The 23,391-nt window shown below is 38.0% G+C and overlaps 1 protein-coding gene across 1 annotated transcript in view; it reads left to right on the forward strand.

Annotated features, from left to right (window-relative positions):
* The window catches only part of TRAF3 (TNF receptor associated factor 3), a 132,967-nt gene extending 113,688 nt beyond the window's left edge, over positions 1–19,279 (forward strand). The window contains exons 10-12 of the mRNA XM_042460713.1: positions 335–475; positions 7,019–7,193; positions 9,405–19,279. Coding sequence (XP_042316647.1) covers positions 335–475; positions 7,019–7,193; positions 9,405–9,976 — 888 coding nt within the window. The 3' untranslated portion in view covers positions 9,977–19,279. The remainder of the gene's footprint in view (positions 1–334; positions 476–7,018; positions 7,194–9,404) is intronic.
* The last annotated feature ends 4,112 nt before the right edge of the window (positions 19,280–23,391 follow it).

Raw genomic sequence — 23,391 nt, forward strand, 5'->3', positions numbered from 1 at the left:
AGGAATGTTGCATGAGAAACACATTATCTCTTTGGTCTTTTCTGCAAGATTATTCTAGTTTCAGGCAATTCCTTCCTTCTGCAGCCACATTAAGATACAGCCCACAGCTTGCAGTTGGTATAATTTCTGTTTGTCTACTCTTACATGACAACCTTAGGTAGGTGAACTTTTCAGGGGTGATGGAAGAGGGAAAAAACAGATTAATTGCACAACATTGGATTTAGAAACAGTGGGGGAAATAGTGCTTTATGTGATCTCTTTCTTGGCTTGAGAGGGATTACAGATACTTTTCCATAAGCCTATGGAATATAATAATTGTACATTTTTTTTCTAGGTGGCCATGCTTCAGAATGAAAGTTTAGAAAAGAACAAGAGTATACAAACTCTTCATAATCAAATTTGTAGCTTTGAAATCGAAATCGAAAGACAGAAGGAAATGCTAAGGAGCAATGAATCTAAAATACATCATTTACAGGTAAAATCTTAACTCTCCCTACTAAAACAAAATACTGCAAAGCCTTTTCTCTTCTTTGCCCTTCACTGATATTTAAAGCGGCAGTCCTGAACACAGTTTACCTGAGGAGATCCAGTTGAACTCAGGATTTTTCAGAGAAGTAGCCATGTTAATATCTTGTAGTGTAAAAGGGAAGAAGGGAAGGGAAGAAAAAAGAAATGCTGCAGCACCTTTAAGTCTAACTGGTTTTTTATTTTAGCATGAGCTTTCTTGGATATAAACCCACTTCTTTCATGCAGTGCCAAGTGATATTAAGGTACTAATGTCAGTTTCCCTGGGTTCCTTGAACAAGGAAATTACTAGAAAGGGAAACAAGTGGACTTAATTATATTCACAAATTCCAGTCTGTTGGAAGAGGTATGAACAAAAACAATGGTTTCATTACATATATTAATACAAGAGTCCTTGCTACTGCATGTATAACATAAAGAATCTTCTCAGACTGAGTTTTGAACCCCGAGAAACTGACTTTTGGCAAACAGATTTATTGTTTCATGCAACAATATTAACTGACCACTGTAAACATCTGTAAGACCTGTATCCCCTCACCCAGCCATTTGAAAGGTAGGGCAGGTGGCTTGATTTGCAGCTTTCTGATCCTATTACATTCTGTCCCATTTACACAATAAATATGCTTTATAACTGAGGCCTTAATACCACCTTCTACTGCATCTGAAGAAATGGGTTTATATGCATGAAAGCTCATGCTGAAATAAAAACCAGTTCATTTTAAAGGTGCTGCCACATTTCTTTATTCCTCCCCCCGTTCTCCTTCCTTTCACTGGGACTTAATTCAGTATAAAAGTGCAGATCTGTGCTGTGAGAGAATGTTTCTGGCATACATCTCAATGGTAGCAACTTGGTTTGCATTAGGTTAATAGAAGAGACCTTATTTATGGCTTCTGTAAATGTTCTTGGAATCACAGTGCATACATTTGAGCATTTCTTGAAAAAAACAACACCCTGGAATCCCAGCAATATATAAACAGGAAGGAATTACAAACTAATTTTTGATTTATGAAAGGAAACTAGTTTCTAATTTTCATTTAATAATGTGTCATTTCTATTCTTAGGGATGATCAGACTACACAAGTAACTCAAGTAGCTTCTTGGGAATGTTATTATTTTTAAAGGCACCATTGAAACAGCATCTTCTCTAAGTGACACAAGCCACAATCTCTTGAAATGTTCCAGGGAAATCTGAAGTACAACTTACAATTTAATGCAACCTGGTCCATACTCTGCAACATAGCAGTGATTGCTGGAATGCACAAGCCCCATTTGTGCAATGCAGCCATTTGAAATGGCAGAGTGTCTGTAACCTGTATTTTCAAGTGGTTTTCACACACACCCCTTGGGATACATCTTGCCATTCTGTAGATACTCTGAGGCACGGGTTTCTGTGGAGATAGATACAATTTATCAAGCCTGATTTAATTATAACTTGTCTATCTACATTAGAGGCACCCATTTATCACTGTTTTTGTCAGGTGAACCTTCCTGCTTGCTAAGATAATCATTGGAGGTCCTTATCATGGTCCATGGTCCAAATGATTCTTGATAGAGCATTCCTATTTGTAGCACATCAGCTGTAGACTGTTCTCAAATATATTTTCAGTACCATTTGAAGACTCCTTTAAAAAAAAAATTGGCTTTTAATGTTACTGCTGGGTTTTTGTTGTTGTAGTAGTTGTTGTTTTGCTGTCCTTAGTGCTTTTTTATCGACTCATTATTAGTTTCAATTGGATTCAAACTGGTATAGGGATTGTTTTGGCTTGATTAGGTGCTAATTGTATGAACAATTATGTGTTTTATATATGTTGTTAGCCACCTTGGGTCCCACTTTGGGAGAAAGGCAATAAATAAATAAATGCCTCACTTTATCCAGAGGGAAAGCCTGAAATGCACAAATGAAAGGGGGTAAAAGTGAAAGAGATGTGTCCTTGATTTTGTCCTAGAAGACACAAGTAGCTCTATAGACAAGCAAGGTTTTCGAGACTTTATTTTTCATTATACTGCTTGTCTGTATGTATTCTTAGTACAATAATATATGTTTATTTGCATACTAGAAGCAGATACAAAGTATTGCTACTGACTAGGAAGTGGCTACTGTGTCCGTTCTTAATATTAAAAAGGTTGGGGGGAAACATGACAAAAATGTTTTTTTAAAAAACATGTAATACATATTCATTTTTACATCTATTTTCTCCAGTGTCAAATGGCCCTGACTTTTCTTCTACTGAGGAGAAAATCTCTAAAGGTTATTATTACAGTACTTATTGAGGATTTGTTGTGGCTTGGTATTTGTCTGAAGTTATTCTTGCCAATCCCCCACCCCTGCTAACACAATTATTTAAACTTTTTTGTTCTTAAATCACAGCGTAGAAGCATTAGAGTTTTAATAGGAACAACTGGCACAGACATAATTGGACCCATTTTGCTGAAATGAGTGCCCACCTGCAATTGGTCTTCATTCAGTGGGCTTTTCAGAAGGGCAGACATAATTCATTTAAGGCTTGGCTATGCACATTACTGGTCAAGTGCTAGAATAGACAGTCTTGTACTATAAATGGGTATCCATTTGAAAATTGTTACTCCATTTTCAAACACTCTAATTATTCTCAGCTACAAATGGGTCAAGATGATGTTTTCTTCAGTTTTTTCCATGACCCAGTGAGCCGAAAGAGTCTGAAATCATGCTTTCTTCTTGTAATTGATATGTATGTATGTATGTATGTATATGTATATAAGCTTTTCTAGAATCTTCCACAAGGACAGAATTGAGGAGTAAAACACAGTGTGTAATCAAGAGAAAGGAAAGTCCTGGGCTTGGTTCCTTTCAAAAGCTTGCACATGCCCAGATTTTTTTTTAATAGAAAACTGTACCTGGGGCCAAAAGTAGGGCTCAGGAGAGTGGAGTGTCCCCACGATCCCAATCCCTACCTTGGTCCACCGCCATTTACCAGGCACGCTATGATGATATCCGCTGTGCACCTCACCCAAATGGCGTAATGCACGAGGGATGGCACAGCACCACTCCAGGGTGCTTATGGAGCCTCTGTTGTGGTGCACAAAGGAGCCCAATCTGTACAGCCCTTACGTGACTTTTTAAAGACAATAAAGCAGTATTGTTGTGTAAAGGTTAGGAGGTTGAATTTGTTCATAGAACTCATGGGCTTTAATCCTATTTTAATCATCAAATAATATTTAGTGATATCTTCCCCTAGGGCTCCCAGGGCTCTCAACATCCATCTAAGGATATAAAATTTAAATACAGCTGATACCTGTGGACCCAAATTTCATGGCCAGTTACTGGATTTTATCCAGAAAATAGCTCACTCAAAATATTCTTGTATGTGTTAAATTTCATGTTCATAACCTCTACAAATGTTATGACCCTGTGTGGCGATCTGGAGATGGCAAAGGTAAATTGGTTACATTCTCACTGTTTCCTGCATGTATGGGTTACATCAAGGAAAAACATCATTTGACTTATTTTGTAACTTGTTGATTTCAGTTGGTAGAATGGAATAAGGAATTACCTACTCAACAAGATTCATCCAGCTGTAAAATACCCATCAGCTGTGATTTATCCAGTTTAGAAGCCATTTGAATGCAATAGGTTCTGCTGTTTTCGCTTGCCTGCAATTAAAAAGAAAATTTGTAGAGGTTGAAAATTACATCATGACCAAATATTACATCTGAAACTGCAAAATTGGCTTTGTTTAATAACATTAGCTGCTAGCAATTATTAATTGCATTTAATGTAATCTTACATTCTATGGGTGTAACTGGATTTAGCTAAAATTCCTGCTTTTCAAAACCATTAGGGCAGTGAATTGTGTCACAATGGACAAATACTTTTGTTTCATCTCAGATTCAATATATGAAAGAATTGTATTTTCAACTGTGGTGTCAGTCTTAATATTTTCCTAAATAAACCTTGCTTTAATCGGTTCCCAATTGGCCTAGGGTCAGACAAGGCTGCATCTTATCACCCTACCAATTCAACTTATATGCAGAACATAGTATAAGAAAAGCAGGCTTGGACACAGAAGGAAGAGGAGTGAAAATAGGAGGAAGGGATATCAACAAAAGATACGCAGATGACACCATAATGATAGCAGAAAACATCACAAACCTGGAACAACTACTAAGGAAGATCAAGGAGGAAAATGCAAAGGCAGGCTTACTGTTAGAAAACAAAACATATTTAGAAAACAAAAATAATGACCACAGTGAATCTACATAAATTTAATTTAGACAATGAAGAAATAGAAAAAATAAAAGAGGGGACCAAATATTGGTAGGAACAGGGACTGCAGCCAGGAAATCAGAAGAGTAAGAATACAGAAGGCTGATATGAAAGAACTAGAAAAAATCCTAAAATGCAAAGATATACAACTGAGCACAAAAGTTAGAACCATACAAGCCATTGTATTCCCTATTACCATGTATGGATGTGAGAGCTGGACAGTTAAGGAGCAAGATAGGTAGAAAATCAATTTATTTGAGATGGGGTGTTAGAGAAGAGTGCTAAGGATCCTGTGGATTGCCAAAAAGACAGACAGATGGGTCCTAGAACAGATCAAGCCAGAAATCTTCCTGAAAGTCAGAATGACAAAACTGAGGCTGTCGTACTTTGGACACATCATGAGAAGGCATGACTCATTGGAAAAAAACAATAATGCCAGAAAAGGTGGAGGGAAGTAGAAAGATGCTACATAGAAGAACTCTATTAAAGAGTTTGACTTTGCAGGGACTGAGCAGAGCAATGGGGGGTAGGGAGTCTTGGAGATGTCTCATCCACAGGGTCACTATGGGTCAAGATTGACTCAGGGGTGGTTAACAACAAAAATCTTGCTTTGAATGCACTGGAATATAGTTGAAATCCAGAGTGACAGAGAATTGACACTTTGCTAGTTGGCATGGCATGAAATCAGATCCTGCCCATTTTAAAGCAAGCTGTATCCTGCCACTGAGCCAAACAGTGTTGAAATAGTTACTGCTAAAAGGTGGCAGAATTTCTGCTGATGTCGTTATAAGTTGAGTATCCCTTCTCTGAATATCTGAAATTCAAAATGCCCCCAAACCTAAAACATCTTTTCATGGGGGGCTGAGATAATGACACCTTTGTTTTCTGATGGTTTAGTGAACACAAACCTTTTTTCATGCACAAAATTATTTAAAATTCTGTATAAAGTTACATTCAGGTTATGTGTATAAGATGTATATGAAACATAAATGAATTTAGTGTTTAGAGATGGGTCCCATCTCCAAGATACTTCATTATGTATATGCAACTATTCCAATATCCGGAAAAATCTAAAATCTGAAACAGTTCTGGTTCCAAGCATTTTGGCTAAGGGATACTCATCATGTAATATTAGTTTATTTATTTTATTTATTCATAGCCTGCTTTTTCCCAGCCCAGAGACTCAAAGTAGCTTACAAAAGTTTTAAATGATCCTAGCTTACAAAAGTGTTAAAAGATTTAGATAAAAATGCATATCACTAAAACATATAGAAGTTTGAATATAATGAAACAGTAAATAGAATTAAAAGCAATTCAAAAAGCATACTCATTAAAAGATAAATGCAGACAATGCAGAACATTATTATAGCCCATCAGCAGTCAGTTCAAGTAGGCCTCTTGGAACAAGTTCTCCTGTGGCGCCGGAAGGAAATCATGCAGGGTGCCTATCTAGCCTCTCTGGGAAGTGAGTTCTACAGTCTGGAAGCAGCCACTGAGAATGTACCCTCCCATAATCCCACTAGATGCCTCTACAAGGGTGTAGGATGGAGAGAAGGGGTTTCACTGGCAGACATCAAAACCCAGGCAAGCTCATATAGGCCAATAGCATCCTTCAGATAGCTTGGAGCTATATGTGGCTTTATGGATCCTAACCAGCACCTGACAGAGTGCTTAGAAAGTATTTTGTAACATTATTGCATCTTACAGGGGTGAAATTGGAGGGAGTGAGGAACATGTAATAAGAGTGCTAGCTGTGGCTGTAGTGTTTCGTTTTGCTTTTTGATCCCTATTTGCCCTGATTTCTCTGTTACACACATACTCTGTTTCCACTTGTACTTCCCCCCCACCAAACAATAGCTGTTACTTTCAGCTGCCCCAGAAGCACATAGGAATGTACTTAAGTTTTGCCCTTTGTCTAGTATAAGCATTTAGTTTTTTGCTTTGTATTGTGTAAATGTTACGTTAACATTCTTCCCTCTGCCATAAATGGACAATAAAGCTATTACAGTACATCATTCTCAAGGCTGTATCTCAAATGGATGAGTGTAAAATTGCATATTTGTGTTTGGCGTTGTATTATGACTAAAGTTTATTAGGAAAGTTATATCAATATTCATGTACATCTATTTGAAATGCTTCCAATGATCTTATAACCATCTTACAGTACAGCTAATCTTGCTGTATTTCATGTCTGTTGCTTTTCTTGAGATAATATAATACAATATAATATAACAATTATTTTCAAAAAGCGGGTGATAGACAGTCAAGCCGAGAAGCTGAAAGAACTGGACAAAGAGATTCGTCCCTTCCGACAGAACTGGGAAGAAGCAGACAGTATGAAGAGTAGTGTTGAATCCCTCCAGAACAGAGTGACTGAATTAGAAAGTGTTGATAAGACTGCTGGACAAGGAGCCAGAAATACAGGTAAAGCTGAAAACAAGGCAGTGAAGTACTGGCAGATTCTGCCCAAAGTAAATGAGACATTTTGAAATGGAGCATCTGGTAGGGATACAAACGTGCATCATCTTGAGCATTATCTGCTTAATATTCCTATTGAGGTTTATTCACATGATTCTTATTTCCAGCACATTCACGACAGGATGGGAATCATAGCCTTCCAGATGTTGGGCTGCAACTGTGAGCAACTTTGGTCAGCATAGATAATGGTCAGGAATACTGGGAGTTGCAGATCAGAAACATTTTGAAGCCCATGTGTTTCCTTTCCTGTTTATGCTGTGCTAATGGGAGCCTGCATGGTGTAGTAGTTTGAGTGTTGGACTACAGCCCTAGAGACTAAGGTTCGATTCATTGCTCAACTGTGGAAACCCACTGGGTGCCCTTGGGCGAATCACACACTCTCAGCCCCTGAAAACCCCATGATAAGTTCACGTTGGGATTGCATAAATCAGAGACAACTTGACAATGGGGCTGTATCTAATGTTGGAATTTAGCCCATACAAAAGCAAGATCCAGTGTAAGGAGCAGTAGAATCATCCTTCCTACTGCTCCCCCCCTCCATGTCCCACGAATCCCCTATGAAGGGCTTGCAGTGGTACAGGATGAGGGCTGGAAATTCTTGCACTACCACTGCTACTGATGGCTTCAACCCATGTAACTCCCTTGCCCATCCACAAGACTGTTGGGCAACTGTCAGAGTGGATACAAGTTATATAGCTTTTGTGTTGACTATGGCCAAACCACACGGGCCAAATGATGCAGATTCTGGCCACATTCAGGGCGTAGTGTTCAGATGGCTTACACACCAAACATGACTGGGCCAAGAAGGAGTGAATAGAACCTTCTCCTTCCAGTGGTCTGGTTTAGGACTGTAGTGGACTATAGTTCGAGATTGGAACCAGTCAAGAGTAGTTGCCAAGGTCCTGGCATGAACAGCTCCGGTGCGGCCTCATGCCAGTCTATTCATCTTCTCTGTTTTGGGCCAAAGAGTTCTTCCTTATGTTAATGCATATTATTTTTAGAAGGGGGCATTAGTTATTCGAAATAAATTACAAGTCTCTCTTTCCCCTGCCAGTCTTTTGCTGGGATTAAACAATGCCCCTGCAAAAATACTTGTGTTCTAAGGGTGGGGGGACGGGGGGAAGAATCAGACTATAGAAGCAATTTTACTTTCTTTTTTGGCTTAATAGTCTCTTCATTTACAGTTTGTGGTTGCTTTCATGTGTCGTTCAGAGGAATGTTTCATCTGAGAAGCAGAATGAGATCTGATAAAATAAAAAGGTCATTGCCTTATTCAATGAACAAAGGAATAAAACCACAAATTAGCAGTATGACATGGACCTTTCCAAGTGACTCACATAGCTTTGCATTGTTCAAAGGCAAATTAGCATGCAAAATAATTTTCAGCAAAGAGTAACCATCTGTTAAATGCATATCGTATTGCCTTTCATAAGTAGACAACTCGTTCATTGCTGAAAAACAGCAGTGCATAAATTCTGAGCCCAGTGCACAGGTGGGTCTCTCTCTGCTAAAGATAGAGGGTGAGTTTGACAAGTACAATAGGACACTTTTTGTTTTCCCAATTCAAATGCAGGAAAAGCCACTCTTGCATGCACAAAGGTTTTATTGGCTAAGAGAAATGAATATTGAGGATATCAAGAATCACAAATACTCCTATAAATGTGTTATTAAATTGAGATTGCACATAATATTTATGGCTTCTAAATGTATAACTTCTTTTCTAACATGTACATGCACTTAGTTTCAGTGCTTGCTCAACACTCTTTTCTTTGCAACTTTTCTGGTGTGAAAGTTTCGATATGAGGGTGGGGAAGAACATGGATCATTGCAGTCTTAGCACCAACAACAAGTCCACTGCAAAACATTTCATTTCTTAAGACAATGCTTTTGCATGTGGTTACATTCTTGTCATTTACTTCAGCTCATGTTCAGCATTTAACATAACATTTTGGCAGCACCATTTTCACTTTCAGAAGACAATCTGCTTGCATGAGCAATAAAGTATATATTATTGATGTCAGCTTTCTGTTTGCATAGTATGTTGCTCATGTTGAGTTCTCAACTACCTAAAGTGGAAAACAAGAAATTCAAGATAATAGAAAAATGTGTCTGTTGTATCTTAAAAGTTGCTTGTTTTTCCCCCCACTTCCCTCTTAGGTCTTCTGGAGTCACAGTTATCAAGGCACGATCAAATGCTAAGTGTTCATGATATTCGTCTGGCTGATATGGATCTCCGGTTCCAAGTTCTGGAAACAGCTAGTTACAATGGAATATTAATCTGGAAAATCCGAGATTACAAACGTCGGAAGCAAGAGGCCGTCATGGGAAAGACTTTGTCCTTATATAGCCAGCCATTTTATACAGGATACTTTGGCTATAAGATGTGTGCCAGGGTTTATCTCAATGGAGATGGGATGGGTAAAGGGACGCACTTGTCCTTGTTTTTTGTCATAATGAGGGGAGAATATGATGCACTGCTTCCGTGGCCATTCAAGCAGAAAGTCACCCTTATGTTGATGGATCAAGGACCTTCCCGGCGCCATTTAGGAGATGCTTTCAAACCAGACCCCAACAGCAGTAGTTTCAAGAAGCCCACTGGAGAAATGAATATTGCTTCTGGCTGTCCAGTTTTTGTTGCACAAACTGTTCTAGAAAACGGAACATATATTAAAGATGATACTATTTTTATTAAAGTCATAGTGGATACATCGGACCTACCAGACCCCTGACATACAGCATAGAGGGAGATTCCACCGAAGACAACTCCATTTGGGGCTCTTTTTTATATCTTATCTGTCTTCAATAAGAGGTTCCTAAAGCTCAGAGGGACCACCTTGTGTTAACAGAAGGAAGAGTTTGGAGGAATAACTTGCATAGGGTCCAATGGCAAACATAGCAACCCATTAAGAAATCATACCATGGTATATTTTCTAAACTAGTAGGAACACTTCAAATTCTGAAAAGCCACTTAATCCTCATGAGGACAAAGATTACAGTCTGAAAAAGTTTTTCATAATTTATTGATAAATTAACCCATGGGAAGAAGACAAACTAACCTGTGCTGAAGAAATCAGACTTTTCTTCCTTTTTAACTAGTGAACAAAAGTAAAAAAAAATCACGTGGGTTAGCTAAAAACTGTCAGCATGTTAAGTTAAAAAAGAAGAAATTTTGAAGTAATGTTGCAGTTAAGGATATATTATTACTTTCAAAATCTAAGTGCAATCTTGTCTAAAATATGGTATATTGTCTATTTTTAAGGCCTCATCTGGTCTCTGTTTTAAAATAATTACTTTATCAGACCTCGACAAAATGTCCAGATCTTCTTGAAAGCGTCTAAATCAGAGTCATATTTTTGTTTAGAGTTCTATTAATTGCTACAGAAAACATTTTATTTTAAAACTGTTGATAGACTGATATTTCTTGGAAGAAAAAGATCAAATGCAGGTTATCACTTGTGATATGAAAAGAAACTATTCAACTACTGCTGTTATTTCTCTTTAGAAATGTAAACCTACAATATATGTCGTAGTTAATGACACTATTTCAAAATTAAGGAAAAATAATCACTCATGGATGCTGTGCATCATTATCAGATTTATAATTTTCACCCTAAAATAGGGCATTTGTTGAACTTTGGAGTTCTAAACGGAATCCTGTATGTTTTTAAAGTTCTGCCTCATGCGCTCAGACCAAGCTCTCTAAAATATATGTGTGTGTGTGTGTATACACACACACACACACACACACACACACACACATATATATAATCTATTTTTTGCTAAAGCATAAATGTGCAACATATTTTTGGTGTTTGAGAGGAGGCGTAGTGCTGAGTAACTTCTATGGGAAACCTGCTAATTAATCCTCTACTTAGAAGTGACTGCATCTTACAGAGGAAGTCCGTAAGGAGAAAGCAGTGTCTCAGTGGGAAAAAGGTGGCTTGCATGCATTCATGTGCCTTAGCTGTGATGTGCTGCTTTATAAATCATAGCTTTGTATTTAGATTTTAATTTCAGATTCCTGAAATATTCATTTTAATTGGACTTTAGGCATAACATGCTGACTGGTCTGTAAAGCCCACCGATATTTTGCAGCATGATGAAATAGAAGCCAAGTCCTGTGCTTCAGACTTCCCAGAGATTCCATCAATTCAGATTCATGGAATACTGTTTATTCAGGTGCTATATTTTTTTTGCGCACAATGCTCCTATGGAGCTTGGACTTCTGACAGCACCCTCTATTTCCAAGGCAATAGGAGAACGGCTGCGTGATGCCATGCTTATAGGTAGCAGAGCTAACAAAATTTCAGATTGGCTCAATTCAGAATCGTGAGAAAATATTTTAACTAGTACATTAACAATGGTTGTTTTCTTGCAGACAGACACATAACCCCTGCAGGAAAACCCACATGATCCTCCTATTTAATTGACTACCTGAGCTTTACTAGAAAGCATTTTCCAGCCTTTGAATCATGCTGATTGCGACCCACAGAATTTATTGACTTCTGTTGTAATAGTCCCTTGTGCGACTAGTAAGTCAAATGGCATAGCTTGACTGTACACCAACCATGTGGGTGCTGCTTCAATTGCATGGGTGCTATGTAACAAGTGGGTGCTCCCCTAGATTAGGCCATTACACATGTGGAAAAGGAATGATGTGTCCTGTTCTTCAGCAGTCATATTGTATCCACTCAACTTTCCACTTAGGTAGGGTATTTCAGCCAGAGTTTATGTCTAGGGCTCAGTTGAGAGTTTATGTCTGTTGTAGTTAAGTTCCTTGCTCTTGCCATTGTCTTTTATGGCTGTGCCTTCCCACGCAGTGCCTGCCAGAAGTATTTTTCTGTTAATAAATATACAGTGCATGCTGAGTGGTCCTCATGGGTTTTTTCAGGCACCTGCTTGAATTCTGCCTGCTTTTTGGCAGCCAAAGTATTCAGTAGCAACCCGTCTTCCTCTTCTTGCCTTCCATTGTTCAGGTACTGTATTCTCTCTTATGGTACTTAGCTGTCAACCGGTACAACTTAATTTGAGAAGGCATGTGTTAGAATTCTAGCTCTTGACATCAAAGGAAGACCTCCTGCCGAAGATACACGTGGTGCAGTTTTATGCAGGCCGATGTAAACCCATCACCTTCTGCTTTAGGAGAAAGAGTTAACTTGGCTTATACTATTCTAATGGTCATGAATATAGGCAGCTGAGCTTTTGTATATGCATTACAGAATTTTACTGAAAACAGGATTCCCTAGTGGAAATGTCCAAAGGGCTCACCTATCCATTGCTACTATGTCACAGAATTTTTTACATGTGTGATCTTCTATGAACAGTTTATGTCCTGTTTGAATATGATGCTATTTAGAGAATTGCTGTGTTAGAAACTAGGCCCTATGCGTGCAGCATTCCTTTAAAAACAAATTATTTTTAAAACCCTTGAAAATGTGAATAGAGTAGATTTCCTTGTAATTTTCTTTCCTGGGTCTCCAAATGGCTAGTAACCACAATAGGTTATAAATACCATTTATTATCTGATGTGTTAATAGAATGACATTCTTTTTATCCACTTGGTATTAGCAAGGTCTGAAAGACCTTAGAGTTCATTTTACAATACACAGTTATAGCACTATGACTCCACTTTATATCTGCCATGGCTGCATCCTGTGGAATCTTGGGTTTTGCAGTTTTGTGAAGGACTAGAAGTCCCTAGCTGAGAATTTTTAGTTCAGATTGTAAATCCCAGGGTTTGTTTATTCATTTATTTAATTTAAATAAATAGGATGGAATCATGGCAATTAAAGTGGAATGACAATGCTATAACACTGTAGGGTGAAAAAGCCCCAGATCTTTTAGGGTATGCCATAATTAGGCTTGTCACATTTCTGTTACTGAAATGTGCTACAATTAAACACGACTGTATATCAGTAATTGTGGCATTTGCTGTGTTCCCATGAACTCTCCCCCTTCCTCCTTCCAGCTCATAGTACAGATTTTCATATCTGTTAATATCTCACCCTCCCCCAAGACAAAAGGAAAATAATTTCCATGCATAATTATTTTCTGTTCTAGGACACAGGAGGGAAAGGTCAATGTTTGAAGGGAAGGTAGGGTCCCACTTGGTGCCATTCACATTTGTGGTAGTCACCTATGTGGCAAATGACACCAAGTGGGTCAGCTTTGGACTTTCTTCTCCACAGGAGTTCTGAGATTTCAGCAGGAGGGGATTGTGTTATGTAAAATGGTTCTCTCTCACTGTGTTGTGTAATGTTTTTAGCATACCACCCAAGAAGTCAGCTTGTGGCAAAATTGTTTCCAGATAAGCCCACTCAGCACTAATAGGAGGCAAATTTTGTAATGTGGACTTGCATAATACTCTTCATTAAAGATATTAGTCCAGGGGTCCAGAACCTGATAGAATGCTAATTGCCTCATGTTAGTTATAGTTTGATTTCCTCACCTTTTCAACAATAGCAGCAGCTTCATTTATATACCACTTCATACCACCTAAGCACTCTCTAAGTGGTTTACAAAGTGTAAGCTAATTGTCCCCAACAAGCTGGTTACTCATTTTAGTGACCTTGGATGGATGCAGACTCTGAGCCCTGGCTGGTATTGAACCCGCAACCTTATGGTTTGTGAGTGAGTGGCGCAGTACAGGCATTTAACCTCTGTGCCACCAGGGCTCTCCACAGTACATTTGGGCTGCATGATCATGTATAAATGCCAGTTTGCACTGGAAACTGCCCTGGTAAACTTTTACCTTTCAAATGAAACATTCAGATGAGATGCATTTTTAGTCCATCTCAAAAGCTGAGATAGAGAAAAAGGTACATTTGAAACCCAACATAACAAATATTAGCCCACTAACTACAACTTGAATTAGATACGCCTAATTACATTAGGCCATTCCATTTCTATTTTTTAAAGAGTTTTTAAATATTTCTTGGGGAGACTCAGATTTGACAAGTGTTCAGTAGAAATAGACTTTTACAGTTCAAGGCTTGTGGAAAGATTTGCAGCTTCAAATAGTACCTCTTTTTTTCTCATCCTTAATAGCCTAGTTTAGTGTTGCACTCTGAGTTTACTTTTGATTGGCTTTGATTCATGATGAAACCTAGAAAGATAAGGCAGCTAGTTAGATGATTTGTATTGATGCAGTTGTATTAACATCTCTTCTTAAAGGGAGATGGTGGAGGAAGCAAAACTCCTAGTTATTGCTTAGTGTTTATTGTGAATTGGTGATTCATCAAATAGACATTTCAGTGACACCTTTTGTATTCTTTTTCTCATTTTTTTTTGTAGTGCAGCCCTTCTGCTGTTGAACTGGAGATGCACTGTGGTTATTTAATCCTCTAGCATTTTGTCTTTCAATGCATCTGCACAGAATTCATTGTTTGAGTACAGTTCTGTCCATTGACATTTGAGGATCTCTTAAGAAAGCACAATATCAGTGCTGCTGTTCTTTGTTTCCCATCCAAGATGTCTAAGGAGCTTTTCTTTCTTCCACGTAACAAAGCACTTTAGTCCGCCACATGAGTTAAACATGTGTCATATGTGTCTACCTTACTGGATTATCTTTTTAAAAAGTCTCAAATCCAAACAGGATTAAACTGTTCCAGTGCCTAAGATTATAGTGTGATTCTTCTGCATGACTGTGTTGCTTCTGTGTTGATTTCATTTCAGCTACTGTCAACACCACAGTATAGGTAAGCTTATATGCAGCATTGATTTTCAGCATTATACTGTAACTTCCATTAATCCTGAGAACAATGTAGAGTAAGCCTGGGGGGGGGAGGTGGGGGGTATGGTATTACAGGTAATGAAATGTAATAGATCTCTTAAGCTTCAGCCCATTCCCTTTGGAAAGTTTGTTTCCCTACACCTTGGAAAATGGAAATTTTGAAGATGCAGAATGATTTGTGCTTGGCCAGTCATTTCAGATTCCAAATAGAAATTTGGTTTAATGATAATAATATAAAATCCTGCAAATTGTTGAGGTTGCATTGTTCAAATGCTGCCAGTTTGTCTTGCTTCAGTGAGACTTTGGATATCTTTTTAAATGGCTTTAACTTTTAAAACCACACCTGTTTATATTGATTTCCCATCATTCTGAAGAGGCATTTCACTGATAAATCAGCCTGCTACAATATTGATTGTTTAGTGCACATCAAGGCTGGTAGACAGTATTTACTACAGAAGCTATTTTCTGCATTTTGGTGATATATCAAATGTTCCAGTAACTCCTGTAGTCTTGATGCCTTCATTAATGCAAACTATGCAAAAATATAAATAGGTGGGTAGGTTTTAAAGTAGCCTGGAAATTTAATTTCACTTACAAAGTTGATGACTTAAGTGGCATGTGCTTGTGCTCTTCTGAATGTTCTCCATCTCTCAGAAACTTCCCCTGGACTACTGTCTTGGTAAGGAAGGGATCATCCCTTTGTGTTAGAACACATACTTTGCATTCAGAAGGTCCCATGTTTCATTCCTGACATTTTAGGCTAAAAGGATTAGGTTGCAGATTCTGTGAAAGGCCTCTACTGTAGACCTTGGTGAGCCACTGCTGTTAGAATAGCCAAAACCAGATTACATGATCAAGTAGGAAACCTGAAGTAAACCCTCTGTTTGTCTCTCTAGCACAAAAAAAGTGTGCACAAGCAACACTTAAGAAAAGTTCTTGTGCTGAATCCAAGGAAATTCGGGGGCGGGGGAGGCGTGTCTTTGAAGACAGATCACAAAAAAAAAAGAAAAGAAAAAGACAAGAATACAACTGCAAAACACTGGGGTACATGTATACCCTTATGAATCTTAGTCATAGTTTGCTACCAATCATGGATTCTGGGGTTTGTGTCATTAAGTAACAAAAAACTTTTAAAACTGCAGTTGATAAATTGGCTAATGATTACTTTCCCCTAGCCATGCTCTGAATGTGTGGGGCTTATACATGTTAATTGTCCTGGCCAAGGGTGGGCAATTTTAGCAGGTCCAGGAACCAGTTTTCCCAACCCAAGACTTTCAGTGGACTCTGCCCTCTCCAAAAATGAGTGGTTATATATTTTTTTTTGTTTCAAAACTGCAAGTGATTACATGTTCACTTGTAGTTTTGACAACAAATGGGCACCCCACCCCATGGAAGAGCCTGTGCCTTGCTTAGGAGAAGAACTGCAAAAACTGGTAGAGGCACAAGGAACTGGCAATCTGTATGTTGCCTGATCATGGTTTGGGCAGGGAAAGCTCGGAACATGAATTCAGCTTTGCCTAGTGTGATATGTATATTGCTGCTGCTGCTGCTTCTTTACAATGTCCATACTGAAAATCCTACAACGATAGGGGGGTTCATGAGTCATTAAGACTGAAAATGTATGTGGAAGGAGGGTCATCTCAAAATGTATAGTAGGCACAATGAGTAAATTGACAGCATATAAATGTCTACTAGCTTTCTCAGTTTACTGTGTTCGGTACTTCTCACTGTTATCAATCCAAAAATAAGTTACTAAAGCCAGTCAGTCTGGTATTTCAGTCTATTTAAAACAGTAACTTGGTGCTTGGTGCATCTATCGTCTGTGCACTGCTTTACAAATGTCAGTCAAGCCTCAAATAAGGATTGTTTATTTCTGTACAAACTGAAATTGAATGTTACATGGAGGAAAAGTCAGTGTTGGTGCTATATAGGATACACAGGCTCTTACCTCCTTGTGCTACTTTCAAGCCACAGAAGCGTATCTCTATCTCAATGAAGAAGAGGGGCAAGGAATCCACTTTACAAAATTGTAAAGTTTGTACTGGCATATCAGCCGCCATGCTTTGGGAACATATTTGTGATGTGATAGCATAAATGTCCCTGTTCCAATGTCCCCAACATTAGGAACAGATGAGATAAATGGGGAATTCAATGTGTATATTCCCATGTGTGCCCAGTAATGAAGATAACCTGTGTCTTGGTTTTATAAAGTCTTCTGAGGAGCAATTTCTGTTTGTTTAATTTTGTTCAGTTGTGGAGGATTAAATTTCAAGGGCTTTATTGGATAAGGCAAATGGGGAAAATATTTTTAAGTGCATGACTTAATTCTGGTTCGTCAACTTTTGCACTGTGAGTATTTTAAGTACATATTTTAAAACAAAATATTGAGGGCTTAACTATTACTTCCTGCCTTTTAATTCAAGGATCATTTTCAACATAACATTCTTGCATTCATGACATGGCTCCTGCAATCTATTCCTAAGAGATACAGGATATGTGCAGTCATTTTGTGAGAAAGAGTTACCCATTAAACTCTCTGAAAAGTAACTGTCGTGAATTTGCTGTGCCTGAGGTTTCAGGCTCTGCTCATTCTAACAAAATGAATTATATGGCATGTACCCATGAGAACCACTTTTTCAGGAACCATCTTGGATGTAAACTCTTGTGGTGAAACTGGCACTTGTTTTTGTTGAGACCAGTGCTAAATGGAAGAAAGCTGGAGTTTGTCTATGGAAGCAAATTAGAAGCATCCACTATTGCTTTGAGACAGTAATAATACCACAAAGGGGGTCTATTCAATCCTAAATTAACTTCTAGTGTATTGGCAAAACTATGTAGCTTTTTGTCTTCCACTTCATGGTAAGTTAAGCCCTGATGCTAAATATTTGCCCAAAGTTCTGGGAGAATGTTGAGTTTAAATTGCTGGAACAGCTATTGGTATGCCCAGTTCCAAGCACTGATGAGTTATCAAAGCTTAGGATCAGGCAGGGGATGTCTATATTATATTATTATTTTTACTGAGTTTATTCCTTAAGGTTCAAGTGAACATTTAAATTTTTATAAATACGCAGCTTGACCTAGTCTCCCAGATCTTGAATCCCATAATATATTTGAAATTAAGATCTGGATTTCTCCCTCCCCCATATTAGATTAGATTCATGCACCAGTTAAGTACAAAAGTGAAGGATAGTTTTTGTACTTGAGAACAAAATTGTAATTGCAATTGTGACTTCTGCAAGGACTGTAGCTTCTCATAAATGTCAGTATTGGCAGTGAGCTGCCTGATAAACTGGGTTTTTGAGAAAAGCCACCATTGCCATCATGAAGGATCTCATTGCCTGTAAAAGAATATTCTGAGCTTTAAATGAAGCTGTTGCTTGTGAACAAAACATTGTCCAGCTATGACTTCTTCCACTGGCAGAGGAGTTGAATTTTCAGTACTTGTAGAATAGGTAAAATGAATGTTTCTGCCATTGCTGAGGCATTGAATCGCCCTCATAGTATTAATTTCCATGTAGCTCTCTAGAATATATATATATATATATACCTTCTGCATTTTGTATAAGAAACATGTTTTCCTCACTGTGATCCAAAAGCTCGAGTGGTATGGGGATAAATAGGGAATGTTAAGGACACTCCATTTTGAATGATGAACTTATGAATCTATTCCTATTTAGGACAAGTAGGATAACCTTTAACATTCATAAAATGTCATTAATTGGACGAGTTTGGGAAATGGGCATCCTTTTCCAAGAAGAAATATCTGCTAAATACATCAGTAAACATGAACTGTGTACAAATCAGTCTGTTTAAAACTAGTGTTACTTGTTTTTATTTCATATTCTTTGATAAAAAGGTACATTGGTTGTGTTCAGTTTTCTGATCCAGAGACAAAGACCAAAGAAGGCCAACCTCATTTGATTGTGTATATTCTGCCTGTCTTAATTATTGATAGCTATAAAGGATACAGTGCAAGTAAATGAATCTGGTAATCAATGGTTTTTGTATGTTTTTTTTTAAGAAAAGGAAACTTTAAAGTGTATAATTTATTGCTCAGCAATACCATGTTGTTAATAACAATTAGCAACATGTCCTAATTTCCCAATAGCATTACTATATGTTGTCCTTCAGTTCGTTGTATTGTTATTTGGTATTTATTTGTGTTTGAAGGTCTTGCTATATGTCTTGTGTTTTGATGCTAATAAAATGAGAACAGTGTGTAGAATGCAAAACTCTGAAATGCTGAACTGTATTAAAGGAAAAAAATAAACCTAAGTAGGAAGTCATATTTTTTAATAAACAGAATTGTGTTTTGATTTTATCATACATTATTGAATCACAAAGTTATGCGAACGCTTTTACCTATTTTCAGTTCACTTACATGTTCTCCTCTTGTCTAGTTGAGTAGTGTGTTCTGTGTAAATCTGTTTCCACAAAGGATTAGAACTCATAAGTACAATTTTTTTTTACTACACAGTAACAAATAGTAAGATTCATAACTTTTAAAATACCATAAATTTTAAAATGTCAGATAAGATTTCTTTTTTGTGACATACTTGCATGTGGGCAACGTACAACTAGCATAGAACCCACAAGGCACTTAAAAATCATCAAAATGGAGCAGCATATTTAGTGACATATTGCTGATTTGAATGGCTTGTAATGGTTTGCCACCAAATTCAAAACAAATTTTTAAATCTGTTTTTTTGCCTGGTTGCTATTGAAATTCAGCAGTGTGAATCCTGGTAATGTTGGGTACACCTTGCAGTAAGTCCAGGGAGTGAACAAAAGTGTTCTCTGCTCCCCTACCATAATCTTTACCCTAGTCTACACAGACCTTAGTGCAAACATCGTCTTTATGATCACTTAAATATGGATGAGAGTTGGGGTAAGCATCATGCTATGCTGGCTAAAGCTGCTGGGACTTAGTCCAACATCTGGAGAACTACATGGTTGCTATGATTGGAGCAGAAGGAACTAACAAGATTTGATAGACTTACAGTATAGTACTTGATGTATCTATGCAGAAATAAATTCCAGTTAGGTTTTACACCAGGAGAAGCACATATAAGATTGCAGTCTTAGAGTAGTTCATTCTTCTGAAGGGACTATATAAATTTGCTATCTTAATGTAATCTCTTGGACACAAATTAGCGAATAGTTACCTTGTTAAGAGACAGTGATTAATTGACTGATTAATTGAATCTATGTCCTACCTTTCTCCTGAGATGAGATTCAAAGTAGCTTACAATAATTTTTTTAGAGATTACGCTAAAACACTACTAAAGTTAAAAAAGAGAAATAATATTTTTAAAGCATGATAATAAAACACTTATATAAAATGGCAAAATCAAGGTTTGCTTTTTGGAGTTTATATATTTTTGAATATTTTCAAGCTGTGGATGTTTGAATCTGTTGATAAGGAATCCGTGAATATGGAGGGCCAACAGTATTTTTATATCTAACCCTCCTACCTCATTATATTTCTTTCTTCTATCCTATTTCTTTATATATCTCTCTGTCTTTCTTGAAATAAAAAAAAATCTCTACTTTGGGGCTTCTCCCCCTCCCCCACCGGTTTCCTTTCTATGGCCTCTTCCTCTCTTATACCATCCTCTTTGAAAGAAGTGATAGTTAGACCGCTCTTGAAAAAATCCTCCCTGGACCCCTGGACATGAAAAATTATAGGCCTGTTTCCCATCTGCCATTTTTTGAGCAAGGTGATCAAGAGGGCAGTTGCTCTTAAGCTCTAAGCGGTCTTGGATGAAGCTGATTTTCTTGATCCATTTCAAACGGGCTTCAAGACTGGGTATGGGGTGGAGATTGCCATGGTTGCTTTAACTGATGACCTCCGTCTAGCCATTGACAGAGGGAGTGTGACCCTGTTGGTGCTGCTGGACCTCTCAGTGGCATTCAATACAGTAGACCACGACATCCCCTTGGAACGCCTGAGAGAGTTAGGAATTGGAGGCACTGTGTTGCAGTGGTTCCATTCCTTCCTCTCGGGCAGGTTCCAGAGGGTGATGCTTGGGGACAGTCGCTCTTCAAAAACAGAGCTTAATTGCAGTGTCTCTCAAGGCGCCATCCTGTCCCTGATGCTAGTCAACATCTATATGAAGCCACTGGGAGAAATCATCCGTGGATATGGGGCCGGGTGTTATCAGTATGTTGATGACACCCAAATATATTTCTCCATGTCCTGGTCATCAGTGACAATGACAGATGGCATCTTTCCCCTCAACCAGTGTCTTCAGGCAGTAATGGATTGGATGAGGGAAAACAAGCTCAAGTTGAATCCAGACAAAATGGCGGTACTTATGGTAGGGGCCCCCAAACCAGGGATTGGGCTGCAACCTCCAGTCCTAGAGGGGCTTGCGCTCCCCTCAAAGGACTGTGTTCGCAGTCTGGGAGTGCTTCTCGACTCGTCGCTTCAGATGAGGAATCAGGTGAATGTGACGGTCAAGAGCGGCTGTTATCAGCTTCGGCTGATACGCCAGCTGCGCCCTTTCCTGGAACAGGGGGCCCTCGAAACTGCACTCCTGGCCACAACTGAAACCTGGGTATCCAGGCTCAGATCCAAGTTCAGGAGTACACCCAAGCTGCAAACCTGAGATTTCATGGGGACTGAAACCCCATCCAGCAGAGGCTGCATCCCTATTCCCTGATCTGCCTTTCAGCTGACCAGGAGCATCTCTGTCTTGCCCAGTCTAAGAATCAATTTGTTCACCATCATCCAGTCCATTACTGACAGCAGATTGGTTTAGTACAGAAACAGCTTCCTTGCAATTAAATGGAAAGGAGAGATAAAGTTGCTTGTCATCGGCACACTGATGATAATTCAATATAATAACAATATAATAATACAATAGTGGGAGACTTTAGAACAGTACTTAATCAGGTTTTCTAATGTAGGGGACTGCTACTATATTTGTGGCCATTGACTACAATTGATTCTGTCTTCCCTGGAAACTTGCCAGAGACTAGCAGCTGATAGCGTTTGAACCAGCAGTGGTCCAGGAACCATCACTTTGAGTAGCACTAGTTTAGAGAGATGACAGTTTAAAAATATACATATAAAGACCTTAACATATTGCATATCTCATTAATCTTTCTCACCCTGAGGCCATTTGTGATATTCTTACATTTGTTTGTACCGTATTCCACTTTACCTGGCTGAATAAATAGGTGAAGGCTGAAATCACAGATACAGCTGACCAAATAATCAAATATAAGTAGATAGAATTTTATGTTGCTATGACAGGTTTTTCAAGTTTACCCATTTGGAGCAGGGCTTGTATCAATCTGAAAATCAGTCAGTTTTTGACAGCTTTTTCACATTAGCCAAGCACCAACTGATAGTCTGAAATAAAACACTTAAAAGATCATGTCTTAGAAACCAAAGATATTTGACATATTTTAAATAAAATCATTTTACACAAAGATAGAAAGTATTATATATGTCTCTAAACAGCAGGATAAAAATACTAAGAACTGCATAGTATGATGGCAGACCTGGGAAAGCTGTCATAGAAACATAAAAGCATATTTTACCATCTGTCCAACTGTGTTAGTGATTCCAGTCTCAACCAATTTATTCAGATAAAAGTATGTACAAACAAATGTAAAATATTCCAAAGGAAGAATGGTCTAGAATTGAAATGTAAAGTGGGTTTAAAGTGCAAGAAAATACACTGATGGCTTATGACTTACTACGAGTTAGTTGCTATCTGCAAGAAAAGGTGAGGAAAAAATCAATTAAAATTATATTTAAATAGAGATAATGGGACAGCTGAAACAGAAAAGCTAATAGATTATGGGTTCTCATTGGATTAGTAGTTTAGTATTATTATTATTTTACTTAAGCAATATGAAAAGAGGTGCAGTGTTCAGTTTGGGACATCGTAATACACTGGTATTTTAAGAAAGGTTTGGTGGAAAGCTAGAAGGAGAACACATTTTTGAAGCATGTGGCTATTGAGGAAAAGATGTGGAAACAGGCTAATACTTCTCAAATAAATACATGTATGAAAATGAGTGGTGAGAGCCAGTGTAGCATTGTGGTTTGTGCACTGGACTACCAGCCCCATTGTCCTTTCCCACACCCAATCCTATCCAAACTCCCTGGGGTTGTCCTGATCTTACTACTTCTTGATTAAACCAATGTCCCTGCTATCAACCAAAAATAATCATTTTGTAATAATAATAATAATAATATAATAATAAAAATTTTATTTATATTTTCTCACTTCTCCCTACGGATCGAGGCGGGATTACAGCCATTATCAAATCACAATATATCACAGTTACAATTAGTTAAAATCAGCTTCAGTAATAACATATTTTGTAAAAACACACAATTTACAAATACAATATAAAAATGTCCTGAGATAGATATATATTTGGGTGATTTCC

Source organism: Sceloporus undulatus, chromosome 1, assembly GCF_019175285.1.
Source record: "Sceloporus undulatus isolate JIND9_A2432 ecotype Alabama chromosome 1, SceUnd_v1.1, whole genome shotgun sequence".
NCBI lineage: Eukaryota > Metazoa > Chordata > Lepidosauria > Squamata > Phrynosomatidae > Sceloporus > Sceloporus undulatus.